The following is a 20,860-nucleotide window of genomic DNA, read 5'->3' on the forward strand; positions in this document are numbered from 1 at the left end:
AATGGGTGTAAACAGCATAAGGAACCAAAGCAATGACATCTTTGTGTTTTGAAATTGTTTTACGAGGCATGGTTGCTGGTCACTAGAACTTGTGGCAAAATTGATTGCTGATTATTTGGTGATTAAATAGACTTCAGATGTGCTAATAAATTTATGCTGCACTATATTTCTGGGAAACTAAATTTACCTAAGATGATTATTATTTGTTTTGCAGGCAAAAAAAGAGAAAGAAAAGGAGGAGAAAGAAAAGGAGAGGGAGAAAAGAAAGGAAAAAGAGAGGGAAAAGAAAGAGGAAAAAGAAAGGGAAAAAAGAGAGAAGGATAAAGAACGTGACCGAGAGAAGGGTAAGGATAGGTCTAGGAAGGACAGAGATTCTGCAAGTGATATTGTTGATGTGGTAAGCAGTCATGCACAGAAGGAGGAGCGTAAAAAGGACAAAGAAAGAGAAAAGGAGAAGGACAGGAAACATAAGAGACGTCATGCAAGTACAACTGAGGATGTCAGTTCTGGAAAAGAAGAGAGAGAAGAGTCCAAAAAATCTCGTAAGCACACTAGTGACAGAAAGAGGTCTTCTCGAAAGGTGAGTTATTTTCTTAGCATATTTTACTTAAGATGTTAATAATTATAGAAAATAATAGATGGACTCTGCTAATTTGTTTCTCTATTGTGAAAAACTTTATCAGCATGGATATGATTCTGGATCAGATAGTGAAACTAGGCATAAGCGTCATCGGAGAGACCGGGATGGATCACGTAAGAATGGTGCATTAGAGGAGCTTGAGGATGGAGAAGTCGGAGAGGATGGTGAAATTCGTTAGGCCTCTATCTTGAAATCTTCATGTCTATTCTAGTTTTGGGTCTCTTTTTCATTTCACCCTTTGGATGTTTTTTAGTGATAAAAAGAGCGAGTTAATAGTTAGGTCATTTTGATATCGATTTTTGGTTCAGTTTAATGTAGACTTCTGACTGACGTGCTCAAGTATGCACCTCCTTGTGAAACAAAAATGCATATAAGAAATCAGTTAATGGTAATTATATAGCTTTTTGCAATATCACACTGCATCCCTTTTCCTCAATGGTGCCTTACATTTATTCAGTATTAGTTTATGTGGATTGCTTGTTTTCTTCACTCAGTTATATTTATTAGTTAATGAGTTGTGCATCTTCACTTCAGTGCACAGTAACCTAATCATTTCAGTTCATAAAACTTTTAAATGAGGGGGAGTGTTCTCCCAATATTTTTGACTGTTGTATCTACTATTGATCAGGTGCCTGAATTGTTACGTGGGATTATACGATATATTATGTTCTGTATTTGGTAAGTTGGCTGCAATCTACTTGTTGGCTGGTTTAATTATGGTGTGGAATAGTTATGTTGAGATTGATTCACATATCAAAATCATTTAGATGATAAAAGTGTTATGTAACTTGTAGTGTCTATTCAATGCAAAACTCTAACAGGATAATATATATTTTACAGTGTTAACTATTACATTTCTATTTAGAACATTAAAGAGATTTGTATTATTACATTTTATTTAGAGTATGGTTTTGTATCTCAATTTGATGCAACTATTCAGTTTCTTATCCCTATATTTATATTGGATTGAAATTTGTCCTGTTTGAGTGTTTTAATACTAGTAGAACTTAATTCATCATAAAGCAGCCCTGTCAAAATAGGGACGATACAACATTTGAGTACGTGCTAGAAATCAACGGAGCAAAATCACATTTTTTTAGAGATGCCTACATAAGCAGTTGTCATCTGAGTTCAGGTAAGCATGTCTTAGCATAGAAACCATAATAACTCATCTGTGATACTAACTATTTCTCTAAAATAACTTAAAATATTTTTGCTGTCATATTATATTTGTGGCTGTTGACTGATGCTATCATACTTCATTTTTGTTATCAATATTTTTTATCCAATTTGTTGAAGGAATAATGTCTTCTCTGGATGATTATTTTTTTAGTTTAGATTTATATGTATAAATATATTTTCTAATAATTTTTGTAGTGTTTTCTGGCATTAGCCATATTTTCTAATTTAATTGTTATACATTCAAGTAATACTATCCAGGATTGGGTTCCTGAAATGTGTTCAAAGACAAATGGTAGGGAATGAATTCAAGAAGATACTTAGTGGCATTAACTTGGTTAGATGCAAATTCTAAGCATAGGTTTTCTGTGCCCAAAATTTTGGCTTATATTCTCCGACACATTGTGTGGAACAAATATCAATGAGGTTGACATCATTATAATGTAGCAAGTGAGCCATGCTTCAGATTATGGAGCTGCCAATGCAACTGTAGAGTTAGTGTTGGGCTTCTGGTGAACCTGGGAATTAAAAGCTTACATTTCTTTCTGCTATTGAAAACATTCCAAAGATAGTATACAGTTGCAATCATGGGACCATTGTAATATAAAACACCCAACGTTTATAACTTTTGCACTGATGTATAACTGTGTCAGTAGAAATTTTCTACTGGTTATGCTTCTTCCTTGAATTGAATAGGAAATCAGTTTTGTTTAATCGATGATTTGAACACAAATTAAGATAATTTCAAACGAGATTTGTTTCCAAGACAAACAATTGATTTAAAGGGCTTTATAATTCATTATTATCACTCTAGTCTGCACTTCCAACAAAATACACTAATCTTTTTGGTATAAAGTATAATGCTAGATTGATAAAGGTTGCTTTTCTTTGAATATTACAAAGAAATGCACATTTTTAAACAAAAATTTAAATATTCTTTACACCCTTCTATTAGTCTGGTATGAAGCTCTGGTTAGTATTCTATCATTACACATGCAGCTCAAACACACATAGTCTAGAATACTATCATAAAAAAGGAAATACTGTAGAGCCTGAGAAATATAGAAAAATAGTGGAAGCATTGTCCCATCTCAGATACACAAATCACTGATAGGTATGCTAGCTTTGAAAGCAATTAAATTGCACTGTTTCAGACTAGGGTCCCAATATTCTCTTAAACATGTAATATAAACAATATGGCATGATAACCCCCAACTTTTGAACATTTTAAATCAATTTGAGGCATATATTTTTCCATGCATTGATAGAACATCTTTAAAAACCTTAAATATATTGATTGTATTGAATGTCATAAACCTATTCTACATCAGAGCATGTTTTACTTACTTGAAAATGAAGTGGATAGAGCAGTCTGGTTTTAACTAACATCACTTGATTGTGAAGTGGATAGAGTGATCTGGTAACACCACTTGATTGTGAAGTGGATAGGGGCAATCAGGTACTGTTCATCATAAACTTGCCACACGTTCGAGGCAATTCTAACAACTAACATCACTTGGTTGTGAAGTGGATAGAGTGATCTGGTAACACCACTTGATTGTGAAGTGGATAGGGGCAATCAGGTACTGTTCATCATAAACTTGCCACACGTTCGAGGCAATTCTAACAACTCAAGCCTTCATTTTCACATATATTTAATAAAGTATTGCACATGTAAGTCGTTGAGCACTATAAGGGTTCTATAGCAAAATTATGTTTCAAGGATATTTTAATCAACAGAAGTAACTTGAGTCTGTGTGAAGGATCTTCAGTTATATCTTAGTTCATAAATATTTCATCTTGGCATTCGAGGATGTTCAAATCAACAGAAGTAAAATGAGTGTCTCAAGAATCTTTGTAATATCTTTGGGCATAAATATTTCATCTTGGCATTTATGTACTAAAGAAATCTCAAATTAAAAGAAGTAAAATGAGTGTCTCAAGAATCTTCATAATCCAAAAGGAGCGTTTATTGGTTCTTACACCGGAAGGGTCAGGGTTGAAAGATTCTTGATTTAGGAAAAAATATATCAAACAAGAACCATTAAGAAACCTTAGTAAAAAAATCACAGAAATTTAGTAAGATGCTAAAATTTTGTCGAGTTTCAGTGGAATGAAAACTGTAGGCAACATAAAATACTAATGATATTTAATGAAAAAGATGTACTGATAACTGGGGCTTTATTCATAATACACCTTCAGATGGAATTTCGCTTGCATCTTTTGGCAAAATAAGTTGTTACTGTGAGCTTATTAGGTAAGCTAGTTGATAGCTTATACTTTACTATTAAAATGAAATCAAATAGTACATACAACATATTTACAAGTGAAAAAAATCCTTACTTTAGTAAGTTGTTGATAAATTAGCTTGTTTGTGAATGACTATTTTCACAAGGTTTTTCTCTCTTAGATTGAAGAATTTATCCCTGAGATCATGACTGTCGAATCTACTAGAACAATTGGTAGTGAATGCATTCTGTTGCTTGGTGCATTTGTAGGCATCAGCAATGACTCCTGTATTGACTGCAGCATTGTGGGCTTGGATATAATTTGTAAGTATTGTACAAATCAAATAATTGTGTTTTCAAAACACAAGTGGACGCCCTAAACAAAGCTGGGCCCATCATTGTACTCTGTCAAATAAAGATTAGATCCCCAAATTTGACAAAGCTGAGGTAACAGTTTGGTCTTTGGACACAATGATTTTTGGTGTGGAGACAAAAAGAGGGTCTAAATAAATCCAGAATGTTTCTGTGTAAATGCTTGAGCACAATAGATTCATAACATCCAAATACTTGAGCACAATATATTGATAACATCCTCAGCAGAAGCCAAACTGTGGAAGGCTAGAAGTTAAATTCATAAATCTACATTAGATGTTCATATGGGGATATGAAAATGGGTGTTCGCAATGAGATACAATGCTTTAGGCAATTGCATCTCCATGGTATGTTGAAGCAAACAATTGTTAGCAATAGTTGTTGCTACATACCCCCTCAACTTTTGCAAGTTACAATAAATAATATTCTACCTCCCTTTGTGCCTCGACAAATTTCTATTTAATTTTCATTTAGGTAACATCTAACAACTACACAAGATATACCGAAAAAGGGTGAAGCAAATACCTTTTGTGAGGGTTTGTATTATCCACGTGAAATATTTTGTTCTACATGCTCTTGGTTAAGTAAACTAGCCCCATATTCTTCTAGTATGACTTTAACAAATAAAGTGATGTAATCTCCTAGCAATTGAAGATAGATGCTGGTGGTTTTTAAGATACATTCCCGTTGTTTCTAAGATACATTATTTTACAATTATATAAGATATCATTTTCACCTTTTGTGCCACAGGGATGTATGTTGAACAATTTGTTTTAACCCCAATATAACTTATTATTAACAAAGGGGACTTTGAGTTATAATGAAAAATCATTATAACAATATGTTATGTAGAGTTCGGGCATGAATCATTCATTTGTGCTAATCAAACATTACAAGCAAGTGCATATCAACTATTACAGTGACATGAAATGATTTGGGTTAGATGGGAGAGTATGTATGTTAAAGATGTTTCATATAAAATCATTCTACAAACCCCAAGCTAGAATTTTGGAAGTTTGAAAGGTCAAGTAATGCTATAAGTGGTTCTTGATAAATACCAAAACTAGCTTAATATGTTAGCTGCCCTATTTTCTTCTATAATACTGTAAATACATGATGTGATTAGTGATATGATTAAAGGCTATTGAGTTTTTAATTTGAGGAGACACTTTGTAATCATCAATAATAGTAATAATTAGTAAATCATCTTGGTTTGCCGATATTATAAGGTTTAGATTACTAAGTGCACATGGAACAAGCTTTATGACTTATGTTTGTGCAAGACTTTTAGTAAACTTATTAGTTGATATAGGTTATTCCATTTGTATTGATATAAAAAAGGTACGCTACACTACATTTGCCAATGTAGATTGTCCACATATAGCTTCATGGGTACTTGAAAACAATGGAGCATGAGCAATACTTACTCCTAGTTGTTTGGTGAAGTTTGGTAGCAAAATGGATCAAAGGAAAAGACCACACCAAAAAAACTTCCACCAATATATCAATATGTGGAAGTGGCAAGACAGGGAAATGCATCCTTATCTAATAAACTTTCCTCTTAGATTTTGTAACAATCGTGGCCTTTGCAACCATTGGGCACTCCAAGCCTCATATATGATGGATTATGCCCCTGGAAATATTCTCCACATCGTTCTTCACCACTTAATGGAGCTCAGTCATTTTGGCAACAACATTGTTCGCTTAATTACTTGCTAGCAATATCCTTTCTCATATAAGCTATCATCTACTTAAGACATTCAACAATGTGAGACAATCATTGTAGAAAGAGAACACTTTGCTGCAATAAGTAACTCAATTCAGCATGTTTAGTTCTAGTGTCATTATTAGGTGGATTTTCACTACCCACAATGACAATTAGTCAAATTGTAATTTTGCGAAAGAGGCACCATAAGTAATTGTCCACAATGTCAAAAATTGCATCAATCTCCACCTAAACTTGTAGTGCCCATATTCATTTTGTACTTGTATCCCATCAAGATATCTTTACCAAAATGGTCTTGGCTACATGCGATATTAAGGGATAGTTGATTTCAAGATAGCTATCAACCTTTTGTGTGCAACTTTCATATAAATTGTTTGTGCAAGTTTAATTCAAGAGGATTGAGCATCATTACTACGAGAATCTATCATTATCTTGAATAACTTCCATGCATTAGTAGCACATTGCTTGCATCCATGAGTACCATAAGAATTGAGTTCTTCGTAATTTGTTTATGAAATGTTTAATTCACTTAATTTATAAAGAGTACCTTCACTAATTGTTTGTGATGGTTTCTACCCTTTGTATTGTTTCCAGTCCCTTAGACCCTCGTTCGTCACCTGTTGGACATTAATAAATTTATCTGATCTTATCTAGAATTGATTTAGAATTCACTTGATTACAAAATAAGGCTAAAAAATGATAGACTACATAATGTATTGTTTTTAATATTGCACCTTCTATGTCTTTCTTATATATTCTAATAATCATTGTAGTCATTGTACAAATGGTATTCTCATTTAATTATAATGACATGTTTAATACATCATCACGTTGCTATACCATGCGTTAGAATGAGACTATCAATTATTTTGTAATGCTCCATTTATTTACAACGAATGATGTTTTAAATAAAACAACTAGATTTCCTCAATCCATGTGTATGCCTTGGAGAAGGGAGAAATGAGGGAAGAGAAAGGAGAATGATAACACAAAGACAAGGTTGACAAGACTTATAGAGAAAAGGATTGAAATAAAATAAATTAAGAAATGTCACGATATAACACTCCATTTATTGTTACAATGTTAATGAATTCACTCTTCGAATTGTGTGAAATGATTTTTAAATAAACCAACTAGATCTCCCCAATCTATGTGTATGCCTTGGAGAAGGGAGAGGGAAGAGAAAGGAGAATGATAACACAAAGGCACGGTTGATAAGACCCATGGAGAAAAGTATTGAAATGAAATGAACTAAAAATTGTCTCGATAGTTGCCCTCCCAACTTGATGAATTTAGACATACGCTACCAAAGGAAATTGCATTCATTTATTGTCGCTCTACTTGTTTATTCTACCAGGGGACGCAGTGGGACCAGGGCATCATGTCGGAGCATCACAGTGGGACTAGGGCAGTAGACACAATACCAGGCAGGGTTCAGATCCCAAACATGCTTTCTTCCAAGGGCAAAACGAAGACTGTGTCCAGCCCACAACAAGATAGTGGCAGGCCTTTAAGCTAGGGGTTTCAAGGTGCACTTTTCGATTTTTTGTTTTATATATTTGCTTTTGTTAGCTTTTGTTTTGTCTTTCTTTCCTTTGATCAATGGAAAAACAAATTGTGGATACACAAACAATGGGAAAACAAACGGTGGATATGCAAACTATGGGAAAACAAAACATCTCATTGGTTAAAAAGGGTCAAGAAATTCTGGTGCACTTTGAAACTAACCATTTAGGGCAAGTCAAAATGGCATCACTTGGCAAGACATGGAAATATATTTGGGTCAACGTTAAACAGTTCAAGGGCATTTTAAAACGTAGACTTGCTCGTTTGAAAGGGTCACATGAAAAGCAGAAACACGGGCAGAGATTGCATAAACCAGAGAAGAAATAGAAAGATGTCAAAATGTGCCCTCCTCCACATTTAGGTGGTGATAGTCATTTGTGTGGTAGCAGCAACTTTGTTGATTCTGTCACTTACAACCCTACCTCCACGACTCTCACTTGGTGCCCAGATCTTAATGTGCAAGAACTTTTGAGGGCCAACAGGAGGTCGGAGCTCCTAGAGGCTAAGGAGCAAGAAAGTTACCACAATATACAGGTGTTAATTGCAGCAAATAAAACTCATGCAGATAATAACAACATTTAAAAGCTCAAATCTTAATGTTGCAAGAAACACTTTTAGTCGGTACGCTTGAATGGCAGAACATGAAGGATGAATGGAAAACCTGAATGCTACATTGGAAACAAACAAGGTCACTACAAATGCCAAGCCATCTCATAATAAGGAGAGAACGATTCTTAACACTAGTTTGTTGGGAAAGGTAGAGGTTGAAGAGGAGAGAAGTTTTTTAGAAGTCACCAAAACTTAGGACAAAAATAGCAAACACCTTGATATGGCAAGAGAAGAGGCAAAGATTCGTGTGAACACACAAGACAGAGAGGTCAAGGAAAGGCAGCTTAGGGCATCCAATATTATTATCAAAGGGATAAAAAGATTATGGGTAAGGCGAACATACCCTCGACTTAACGAGGGATTTTCTACAAGATGTGTTTTTGTGGCAAGGACAAATCTTCCAAGCGTGGAGGGTTGGCAAACCACACGCTGAGAGAAATAGACTAATCAAGGTAATCATGCCCAACATTAGCAACAAACAAAATCTACTTAACAAAAAACAACTCTTGAGGGGTTCTCGCTTCGTTTTAGAGGAGGATTTTTAACTATGAGACAACAAGTAGAAAGAAGGAAGGAAATGGAAAAAATCAAAACAACTAGAAATGAAGGCAAAAGAGTTTGGATGTTCAAGGGAAAAGCAATTATTGCTCATTTTGGCCATCGCTCCAATGAAGGGCAACAAGAAGGCAACAAAGGTGCGACAACAAACACTTTAGCATGCATCGATACAACAAGATCAACAATCACGCTTAGCGATAATAACTCAATTTCAAGTCTTTCACATCAAAACAAATAGCAATCAAGCTTAACCCAGGCGTTCTTTAGTTTAGTTTGTTGGAATTGCAGAGGTTATCCGTGGAGACGTGGGCTTGGGTTAGGACCTATCGCAAAAGGCAAAGACATTATTTTCCTTATAGAGACACATGAGCATGAGGGATGTAAGACCCCATTGTTTGAAGGCTACTGGAAGATGGTAGTGTGGAATGAGGTAGCAGGAAATGGTAAAGATCATGGAGGTACAATGGTTCTAAAAAAAGAAAGAGAAGGTCGTGCCATTTAGTTGTAAAAGACTGATTCTAATAAACAATTTATATGGCTCAAAATCGTGGAAAATAACACTCTTTTTAGGATCACAGCCTGTTACTTTGCTCCACAAGTATTTAAAACTTATAAAAAGTGTGGGTTAGATCACAATAACCCCTATGCTGCGTTAAAGAAAGATGTTGCTGTATTTTCGCAGTGTATGTTCTTCTTGTTGGAGATTTCAATGCTAGGACAACAAATTGGCAAGCAAGTATTTTCAGCTCCAAAGTAAATGATAACCCTATTTGGCTCACAAAAGAGAGAAATCATCAATGAGAAAGAATATCCAAAGATGCTAAAGGCTGCAATCATTTTGGGGAAGAATTGATCATTCTATGTGGCACATTTGATCTAATAATCTGTAATGGTTTGGCTAGATGGGCTAAGTCGGGCAATTTCACTTGCAACACATATAACGGGGCAAGTATGGTAGATTATGTAATTTGTTTGCAGAATTTGTATGAAAATATTGAAGAAGTTGAAATTGGAGAGCACATTTGGGATCTCAAATTAGATCATAGACCATTGTAAATAAATTTGTATTGGGCAAATGATAGGCAGATTGGGGCAAAAATACAAGGTCGTCAATACCCCCTTCTTAGGGCAAAATTTTGTTAACTTTAGAAATCAGTAACACTTTCAGAGCTACTCTTGAAGAACTTTGTATGGGACACCCTATATATAAGCATGGTGTTAACAGTCATGATTTATCAAATCTGATTCATGAGGCTCTTTCAAAATGCAAGAGAGCAAAAAATAGAAAATTTGAAACTAATTGTTTTCCAACCAATGCTTGGTTTGATAAGGAATGCAAGAGGGCTAGCAGAAACCTAAGGGAGTCAAATAAAACTAACCTTGACATTAAGGCCTACAAACAAATCCTAAAGAAGAAAAATTTTGATTTTATGTTCACATGGAGAGAGGAGCTAATTTTCTTGGGCAGAAATAATCCCAAACGTTTTTGGAAAGAACTAAAGCAAACTAAAAATAATATTACTGCCACCCAATGGTTTGAATATGCTAAGAAACTTTATGAACAACAGGGTGGAGTGGGACAACCACCTTTGGTTGACAATGTTACAAACTTTTCACTGTGCAAGAGATAGAGACATGGATTAAGAAATTAGGTGGAGGTAAAGCAAAAGACCTTGTTGCGCTTCAAGCAGAATATCTGAAGTGGGGTATGAAAACTCTTGCACCACACATCACTGAAATCTTCAACAAAATCTGCCAAGAAGGGTTTTTGAAAGATTGGACAATCAGTCTTGCAATACCACTTTTTAAGAGTGGTGATGTTAACAATCCCTCCAACTACAAGACTATAATGATCAATCCCCTCTTTGCTAAACTTTTTGGTAGCATGATAGAAACTAGATCAGCAAATGGGCAGAAGAAAACAATAAACATGCTAAAGGGCAAGCTGGTTTTAGGCCAAAGCACTCGACAATGGATCACTGTGCCACTCTGAGAAGTTATTGAAAAAGAGTGGGAGAAAAAGGAAGAGGGTTTTTTTGTTGCTTTGTTGACTTAAAAAAGGCTTTTGACACCATCCCGAGAGACAAGCTTTGGTTAAGGATGGAAGAATTGGGGATTCCTATGCATCTCAGAGCTGCTATTCATAGGATGTACGAAGAGGTGAAAGTCAAAATTAGAACTCCAGATGCCATTTCATAATGTTTTAGGAGCGATATCGGGGTCAAATAGGGCTGCCTTTTATCTCTTACTTTGTTTGGTTTATATATTGACAAACTAAAAGAGTGGTTAAACATGCAGAAGGGTGAAGGCATTTAGCTAGGTGAATTTGCTATGAAGCTACTCCTATATGCGGACGATCTCATTTTAATTGCCAAAACTGCTTGTGGTTTGCAAGAGCATCTATCTTCTCTTGAGTGCTTTTGCAGAATGGTGGAGATGCAGGTCAATATCAGCAAGACTAAGGTTATGATTTTCTCTAATAATAAAAAACAACATCAACATGAATTTTATTACAATGAAAGTGTTCTTGAAGAAGTTGCGAGTATAAATACCTTGGCATCGATTTCAACAAAAAACTAAGCTGGTCTAACTGCAGGTATAAAAGGACATTAGGTGGGTGAAAGACTTTTTATGCTCTTCAGAATAGGTGCTGTGAAGCGGAATTGTGAGATTGGAAAACTATTCAAACCTTGTTTGGTCTTCTTGTGCTGCCAGTTGTTCTTTACAGGTGTGAATTATGGGCCAGCAACACTACTATAGCACAATGGAAACAAATCAAAGAAATCCAAAAGCGCTTGATCACAAGCAAGTTTAAAATCAAAAGCACTGTTCCATATGATATCATGCTAAGTGAAATGGGGGCTGCTCTTATCGAGGCACTTGCTATGGTTCACCTTCTAAGCTATTTAACAAGAATTGAAAAAATGGAAGAGGATAGATGGCCTAAAGTTGTCTTTAGTGACACACTATGTAAGCGAAAAAGGACATGGATGCAACAAAACATCAAATGGATGAGTAAATGGAATATTCAATTCAATATGTGCCCCACAAATAATAAAGAAATAAAGGTTTTTGTTATGGAGAAATTCTACAAGAGAAATTGGGGAAATGATATCGGGAGGAAGAAATTATATTTATATAAATGAGTTCAACTCCAAAAAGCGTACATAGGAGCCAACATTTCTTGGAGGGCTAAAATTCGTATTGCTCAACTGAGAACCAACTCTTACCAACTTCGTTGTGAGACCGAGCGTTGGAAGAGAGAACTTGCAGATTCTGCAATTTTGGGAAAGTGGAAACTGAACAACACTTTATTTTAGAATGTGAGGCCTACAAGGATAGCAGAGATAAATTTGTAGATACTATATGTGACAGTTCTTGGCATAACCTATTCAACAAAGAGTACATTGAGCAATTGGGTGGACTCATCATCATCTTACACAAGAAGTGAACAGTGCTACTTAAGTCTGCTTGAGTTGTCTTGCTGTCCCATAGGTTATTTTTAGCCTCGTGGACGTTAAATTTTTATCTATCTATCTATAATGAACCAAATATAAATTGCATTGATGAAAATATATATAAAAACTGAAAATATTAAAAAGAAAATATATTATGAGAGAAAAAGACGAAGAACAAATTAATAAAAAATAATAGAAGTAAAATTCTCAAAAAAAATAGTATTAAAAATTAAACAAGAAAATTAAAAAATGGAAATAACTAATACACACAACATCAAAGGACTAGCGAAAAAGAAGAAAGCAAGAGTTAATGGAGACAAGAAACGAAAACAACGTCAAAAGAATCAATATAGCAAATTCAAGTTAAAAGATATGTAAAACAAAAATTGGAGAGAAAAATAAACAAATTAAGAGGACTAAAACATTGAAAAGTGAAATAATTATTATACCAACACAGTAATTTATTCCAATAATGAGACATCTAAATTATACGGAGGTATGTTTGTAAGCTATACTCCTCATATTGTTCATTTATCGCAACCAGTCAGAGCTGATTCTGAAACCATTAAATTTTTATTTTGAATGAAATGTTTTGTAAAGTATGATGTTTATCTTATGCAAATGATTATATGAAAAAACTACTACTACGTGGAATCATATTTATGAAAATGTTGAGTTATTTAGTTTTGAATGTAGTTCTCTTAAGGAATACAAATATATGAAAAAAGTGATTGGTTTTAATATCCTAAAAGTTGAGCATTGTACTTAGCCGTCCACCTATTATTAGGCATTAAAGTAAAGTTGATGATACAAAACTTTTGTTTTATGGACTTCTTCAAATATATGTAAATTGTTTTGTTAAATTACACATTGTATGGAGCTATGCTTATAAACTATTTACCTATCATAGTTAATGACACAACAAATGAAAGCTATATAGTGGTGATATGGACCTATGCTTATAAACCATTCACCTTGCATAGTTGTCGACACACCAGATGAAAGCTATGTAGTGGTGATAATGCATTGATTTAAGGCTCAAAGTAGTTAAGTCTAAAACTAAATTTTATTTGTTTTCAATGAAACATTTAGTTAAGTGTTATGCTTATCCTATATAAATGATCATGTAAATAATATACTACAATGTAGAATCAAATTACCAAGCTTTTTTTCGATTGCATTAACGAGTCATGTAGGTTCTTTTTGGTTTGCATTGTCGCACCACATAGATTCTTTTTGGTTTGCATACAATTCTCTTATAGAACTTTTAAGATAAAAGATAGTTTCAACATTCTAAAATTCAAGCATTCCTATTTAGCCATCCGTCCACCTAATATTAGGTGTTTTAAACATTACGTTTGCATGGAGTCGCTAAGAAATTACATCTTGAAATCATAAATTCATGACATAATTTCATTTAATATTTTTATTTTCTCAAATCCATTTAATCTTTTTTTTGGATTAAGTTCAATAGCCTAGCAAGGGGGATGATCTTTACACAACCATATTTGAAGGGAGGTGTAACATACCATTTGGCATCAATTTGCCTAAGCAAAGTATCAATAGGCTCTTGATCAAATGTTAGTGGAACCCCAAATGTGCGATAGTCACCATCTAGAGTAGAGCGTTGACAACATTGCACATATACCATGAAGGTTGGAGAAGATCAATAGTTGTTGAAGATGGGCCCATGCATCAAGGTGGGACTTTGCCAATAACGTTATATGATGAGCACATTTGTTTTTTTATCAACAACCTAACAAGAGGATTGATCCTTACACAGCCACCACCAAAAGGCGTCAAGAGATAAACAACAAATAAGTAGAGGTGTTGGCTATTATAAGTGAGGGATTAACAAGCTCATGAACGAACCATAAAAAAAACACTAGCAACTAGTAAGCCATATCAAGAGTGGGAGGCCAACTCACCCACAATGGGGGGAGGGGGGATAATGAGAACTAGTGTTATTATTACTTTGTAGGCAAATAACCATCCAAATGATATTGTCATTAATGATAGGGTGGTCATCATCATTATCAACACTTGAAAAGTCTTCAAAAGTATAACTATAGGGAGAATCAAAAAATCGAATAGAAAAGATGATCATTGTATGCTTCCACCAAGTAACATTTATATGATGGAAAATAAACAGACATCACAATTGAGCTCAAAGCGCTCGAAATCCCCCATTTCCATATATAAAATGTCTAGTTTGGATGCTGTCGAAATCCAAGGCCATTTTTTTTTTGCACCTAAGCCGTTTTGACCTAGGCACGCAAAATGAGGCATCATTATTATTTTCGATTTATTTTAACAAGAACATTTTTGCCATCCAAATTTTTTTTTTACAAAACGTGGCTCATCCAATTTTATTAAAAAGGTCCATGTCTCTATTTAGAGAAGGGGAGTGCATACGTGCCAATGACACACCTATGGTGGGTGCAAATTTTTTTGGGGCCTCTTACCACCTATGCATCTAGCTACACCTTGCTTTGGAACTCTCAACAAAAGGTTAGCATGCACCTCCTGCCTCAATCAGTGTGCGTGATTTATGTAGCATTTGGGCCCCCTTTTCAGGCTATTACGTTTTGGTTTTGGAGGGCGTGATTGGAATGCCCTTGTGGGCCTTGTAATTAACCTCGCACCACCATGTGGAGCCTTGTCCACCTAACTCGCGAGTTTGGGGTTGTTTCATGGGATGACGCCAATCTTGTGGTGAACAAGTTGGGAGTTTGGAATTTTGGAGTAGGCCTTCCTGGCAACGACTACCGAACTAGTTCTTTAGACATGGTTGCATGCCATGCCACCCATGCCCCCATACGCATCGGGAGAACCTATGGTTCATTTGTTTGGTGCAGAATACTGTCTTCTCTATTTTGATCAGTGTTTGAATGTGTTAGTTGAGTTTTAATTAAATGGAAGAGGATTGCAACATGTATCACCTTAAATCTTTTCCTTTCCTTTTTAACTTTGACTTTTTACTTGCTCATATTTCAATTTGACCTCTAATTAGTTATATTGTCATTAGTTGAAATTTCACAGCAATTGCCATGTGAGTAAGAGGTTTTAAAATATATGCTTTTTTAATAATTACTTTTTCATATTCTATTATGATTTTTTGTTTTGTATTATTTTTTGATTAAAAATATAATATAATTTGATTAGAGTTTATTTTTTTATATCAAATAATAATTAAAAATTACATTAAAAATTTATATAAAATTATTATAATTTAAAAAAAACAAATAATTAAACAAAATATTATATTTATCTTGTTTAATATTTTTATACGGTCTTATTCATTTTTAATATGATAGATAATTAAAATTTGATTTTTTTTGGGTTGAAATTAAACATTTATTTTCATTTTATTATATTGTTTTAATAAGTAAATATTTTTCTTTATCTATTAAAAATTAAATAGTATTTAGTTAAGAAAGAAAATGTTTTAGAATAAAATAAAATAACTTATGTATTTCTCTTGATATATATTACTATATAAATTAATTTTGATAAAAGAATTATAAAATTTAATGAAAAACTATTATAAAATCAAATATAAAATGTGATAATAAATGTGTTGGTTGTTCCTCAAACTTATCTAAAGTATGTTTAGAATAAAATGCAATGTAATTATATATAATAAATTTATTGTTAACATGTTTAGAATAAAATATAATGTTAACTCAATGCAAAAATTCAAAGTAAAAATAAGATAAAATTATGTTGGTTCTTTCTTACATTTACTAGAAAATCTAATGTGAAATATGACCACAATGTATTTGTTCCTTCCAAAATCTACCTACATCATTTTAAGATAATTTCTATTATTTCCTCCTAAAATTTAAAATATTTTCTATTCTTAATATTCAATTTTATTCTAAACAAGGTAAAATTTAGGAGGAAATAATAGAAAATATCTTCGATTTTACATTGCATTTTTACTCTAAACATAGTTTAGGTAAGTTTGAGGAACAACCAACACATTTATTATCACAAGACTGTATAAAAATATTAAACAATAGAAATACAATATTATGTTTAATTATTTTTTAAATAATTTTTTGTTATCTAAATTTAATGTAATTTTTAATGTAATTTTAAATTATTATTTGATATAAAAAATAAATTCTAATCATAAAACAAAAAACATAATACACTAGCAGTTGCCTGCTTTTGTGCATGTAATGATGGGCCGATAGAGATGATATGATTTATCCTCTATAAATAAAATGATCACTAAAAAATCTACGTAATTTATATATACTATAGGAGAAAAATCTATAAAGAAAAGGAACTCAAACACTATATAAAAATCATTTGAGGCAATCTCAACTCACATTTCATTAAAAGTCAAATTTTCAATTAACTCAATTTATTCAAATTTCAGAAATATTTTTAATTATAAATCATTTTATTAAATTTATATTTTTAATTAATTATTTAATTTTTTAAAATAAGCTTTGTTTTTTATATCTCACTTCTAATTAATTTTTAATAAATCTATTAATAAATTGTGAAATAATTTTATTATTATAAATCTTGATATAATTTTTTTTTTCATTATTATAGTTGGATTATTTGTTTATATAATATTAAATTTGATTTCTTTGTATTTAATTATTGGCTTTGTTTAAATATTTTAGTTTTAAGTAATTGCTAAAAACTGCAATTTTTGAAAAATATCAATTTCAAAACTTTAAAAAAAAAATTAATGGTTTTTTATATAATAGAGAAATTATTATTTATTTCTAACAATTTATGCAATACTAAAGAAATAAAATGAGAATTATAGCATGTTAAATTAGGAAATTATTGATTAGAACGTGAAAAAATCACTCCTCTGCTCATATTGTTTTCATTGTAATTATAAAAAATCTTAGTGTACACATTTCAACCATGAACAAACAAGTGCCACGTAGTAGCTAGTACTTGTCATTGTAAATTATAGTGATGATTCAAGGAGAGCTTTAATCTATAATTATTAGATGATAGCTTTAGTGTTATAGTTGCCTTAGTCTAAAATTAACAATATTATAGTTGTCTTAATTTATAGAATATTATTATATATGTTTTAAATAAGTACACTTTATTAAAAATTATAATTATATATTCTATTTTTATGGTTGTAAGAATGAATTGATAATAAGTAAATGATAAATCTACTTCTATTATTGAACTTAGTTAGACATGATTTATCTTATCATACATTCATAATTGATTTTGTTGATAATTTTTTTTTTTTTTTTTAATAATAGTATGCAATGTCTTACTTATGTTTTAAACTTAAGTATGATAGAATATGTGCAATATGCTAATTAATTTTATTATTCTTGTTGATTTTATTTAAAAAAATAAATCAATAACTATTAAAGAAAAGGAACTCAAACACTATACAAAAATCATTTGAGGCAATCTCAACTCACATTTCATGAAAAGCCAATTTTTCAATTTACTCAAATTTCACAAATATTTTTCATTATAAATCATTTTATTAAATTTATATTTTTAATTATTAATTAAAAAAAAAAAAAGCTTTGTTTTTTATATCTCACTTTTAATTAATTTTTAATAAATTTATTAATAAATCGTGAAATAATTTTATTATTATAAAATTTGATATAAAATCTTTTTTTCATTATTATAGTTTGATTATTTGTTTATATAAATATTAAATTTGACTTCTTATTTGCTTTGCTCAAATATTTTAGTTTCAAGTAATTGCTAAAAACTGCAATTTTATTTTAATTGTGAAAAATATCAATTTTAAAACTTAAAAAAAAAATTTAATAGCTTTTTCATATAATTAAAAAATTATTATTTATTTCTAAATATTTATGCATTACTAAAGAAATAAAATGAGAATTAGAACATGTTAAATTGGGAAATTATTGATTAGAAGGTGTAAAAATCACTCCTATGCTCATATTGTTTTCATTGTAATTATAACTAGCTTATATATATATATATATGGGTCAATGGAAGAAGTTGGGTCTCACTTTTGGCCAAAAAGTGGAAGTGTTTTTCCTGTTTTTGAAATTTTTTGTCAATTGATGTCAAAATTTGAGGTATTTAGAGATTGAATATTAAAAAACTCTAGAAATAAAAATTTTAGTGTTTGGAATCCAGTTTTTGAATATGTAATTTATCTGTGCACCCATATGATAGATTATTTTTTTGGTATGGATCTTTAAAAACCACTTTTATAAAATGCCTGTTTCATGACCACACCATGCTCGTGTACGGACACCATAATTTGACACAAATAAATGAATTTTTGCAAATCCTTTTAAAGGGAGTTACTTAATACACCTAAGATTGATGACAATATTTTTTCTTAATTTTTTATTGAATAAATTTTTTATTATTAATTATTAATTGGCTATAAAGGTAAATTTTAAAACCTCTCATGTATGGACCACATAATTTGATCAAAATCTCACTTTTTATTTTTTTTATTTTTTTAACATCAAAAGAATTGTATGCAGATTGATGACATATAAATTAATTTAAGAAAATTATAAAATAAAAAAGTTATTAAAGTTTTAGTGAATGTCACTTTTTAACATTTAGGAGATAATTTTGATTAATAAATAATGGAAAAATAGAAAATAAACTAATAACACTATAAAATTTACATTTTTGAAATCAGAACAGCAAGACCTATAATGGGTTTTTGTTTCGTCAAAAAATTCAATAGGAATGACTATAAAAAAATTATGACAATACCAGAAATTGTCGATTAAATGCCTTAGAAAAAAAAAGGAGTACAAAGGCATGGCTTGGTGGGACCAAGCCTATGCCATGCCTTTCCCCAAGGCAAAACCCCATGCAAAAGTTGAGAGCCATGCCAAATTCCCTCTCATGTCTCACGAATCAGGCGCTCGATTTGTAATTCATAAATTGGGTGCTCGATTTTTTTAAACCGTTATACTGACTTTTTAAAAATCGGGCACCCGATTTGTAAACGGGTACCCGAGTTTTAAAAAATCGGGTACCCGTTTCTGATGTACCCATTAGGTCCCAAAAGTTGCCCCACCAACCCAATTTCAATGATTGAACAACAGTTTCGACCTGCAACACCAAATTTCGTCACGCTTATTCTATTTTCTTGTCCTCTTATACAATTTGCAGGCTATTGATTCAAATTCAAAACTGGTGCAAACATGGGATCAAAACAACAAAGAAAGAAGAAAGCAAGAGTTCTGACAGATGAGGAGATTGCAGCAAATAAAGAGAATGAAGCACAACGTCAACGAGAGAGAAGACAGAGAATTAGAGACTTGAACAATGTTTCAAAGGAGAAAGACATTGAAGATACCACGATGGATGAAGAAGTCAAAGAAGAGAACCCAATACAAAAAAATTCAGGTGCACATTCTAATTATGTGTTCAATATAGGCGTGTCTCCAAACCCTCGAATTTTCTCTCGTGATGAAATTGGTATTTTTTAGAAGCAGGTTACAATTTAAACGATTTAGATTTTCTTCATGAGAAGCAATTGTCAAACGATCATGCACAAAACACTCCAATTGAAATGCCTGCCCCAAAAGAAATGCCAAGAAAATTTGAAAATGATATTCAAATCCCAAATAACGGTGAAAATGGTAAAGTGTCTGAAAATAAAAATTGCATGAATGTAGACATAGAAACACCAACTACTGAACAAACATGTCAGGATGATAGTAAAGTGTCTGAACATAATTTTCATATTCCTAATGATGTGTTAGATAATCTTGAGGGATTGGTTTCATGGAGACAAATTAGGACACATGCTAATAGATTGTATAGGCATTTTTTTTATAATAAGAAATTTGGGTTTCAATGTCAGCTAATGTTGCAACTAATTAAAATGTCTAAAATGCGAAAAGTAATGAGAAGGTTGGGAATGTATGCAAAACCCAAGAATAAAAATGAGTCTTTAAAACAAGTTGTATCCACTGTTGCTAGTGCCTTTGATGTTATCGGAAAGAGAAGTCGGTCTAAAGATAAGAATGCAGCATGACGAGCAATAACAACAGCTTTAGTTAACAAATCAACATCTGACAAAAGATTGATTACCAACATAAGTGGATATCTTAATGTGAATCGTAAGACTTTAGAAAGAGCTGTAAAGAGAAGGGTTAACTTTGAATGTGATCCAGCAAATATTTTATGGACTTCTAGTGGTAGACTCCCGAGATGTGATATGAAACTTACTAGTGAAATCAAAAGTTTGATTGAAAATTTTTGGCATGATAATACAAGAGTATCACCTAATTCAAGAAATGTTCTTAAATTGAGAATTGGGTCAAAAATACGTGATCCACATCCTAAACACCTTTTGGACATGACTCAAACTAAATTGTTTAAATTTTTTGTAGATGGTAAGGTATTAAATGTTACCATTAGTCAAAGATCTTTTGAAAAGTGTAAACTATGATATGTAAGGATTAACAAGGAAAGAATCACATGTTGTTGTAAAACTCATATTCAATTTCGTTACCATTATGATGTATTTCAATCTATATGTGGTACCATGCAT

General features: G+C 32.0%; 1 protein-coding gene across 14 annotated transcripts in view; it reads left to right on the forward strand.

Moving 5' to 3' along the window:
• The window catches only part of PRP40A (pre-mRNA-processing protein 40A), a 34,939-nt gene extending 32,406 nt beyond the window's left edge, over positions 1 to 2,533 (forward strand). For 2 of the 14 annotated variants that reach the window (XM_089809356.1, XM_089809362.1), the window contains exons 28-30: positions 215 to 580; positions 684 to 813; positions 1,269 to 2,533. In XM_089809356.1, the coding sequence (XP_089665482.1) occupies positions 215 to 580; positions 684 to 813; positions 1,269 to 1,276 (504 nt within the window). In that variant the 3' untranslated portion in view covers positions 1,277 to 2,533. Of the gene's footprint in view, positions 1 to 214; positions 581 to 683; positions 1,056 to 1,268 lie in introns of those variants that run through there. The other 12 variants (XM_089809360.1, XM_089809363.1, XR_016358591.1 and 9 more) reach the window with 11 other exon arrangements.
• Positions 2,534 to 20,860: the final 18,327 nt, after the last annotated feature.

Source organism: Cupressus sempervirens, chromosome 11 (genome assembly GCF_028749045.1).
Source record: "Cupressus sempervirens isolate cs-2001-9-10 chromosome 11, ASM2874904v1, whole genome shotgun sequence".
NCBI lineage: Eukaryota > Viridiplantae > Streptophyta > Pinopsida > Cupressales > Cupressaceae > Cupressus > Cupressus sempervirens.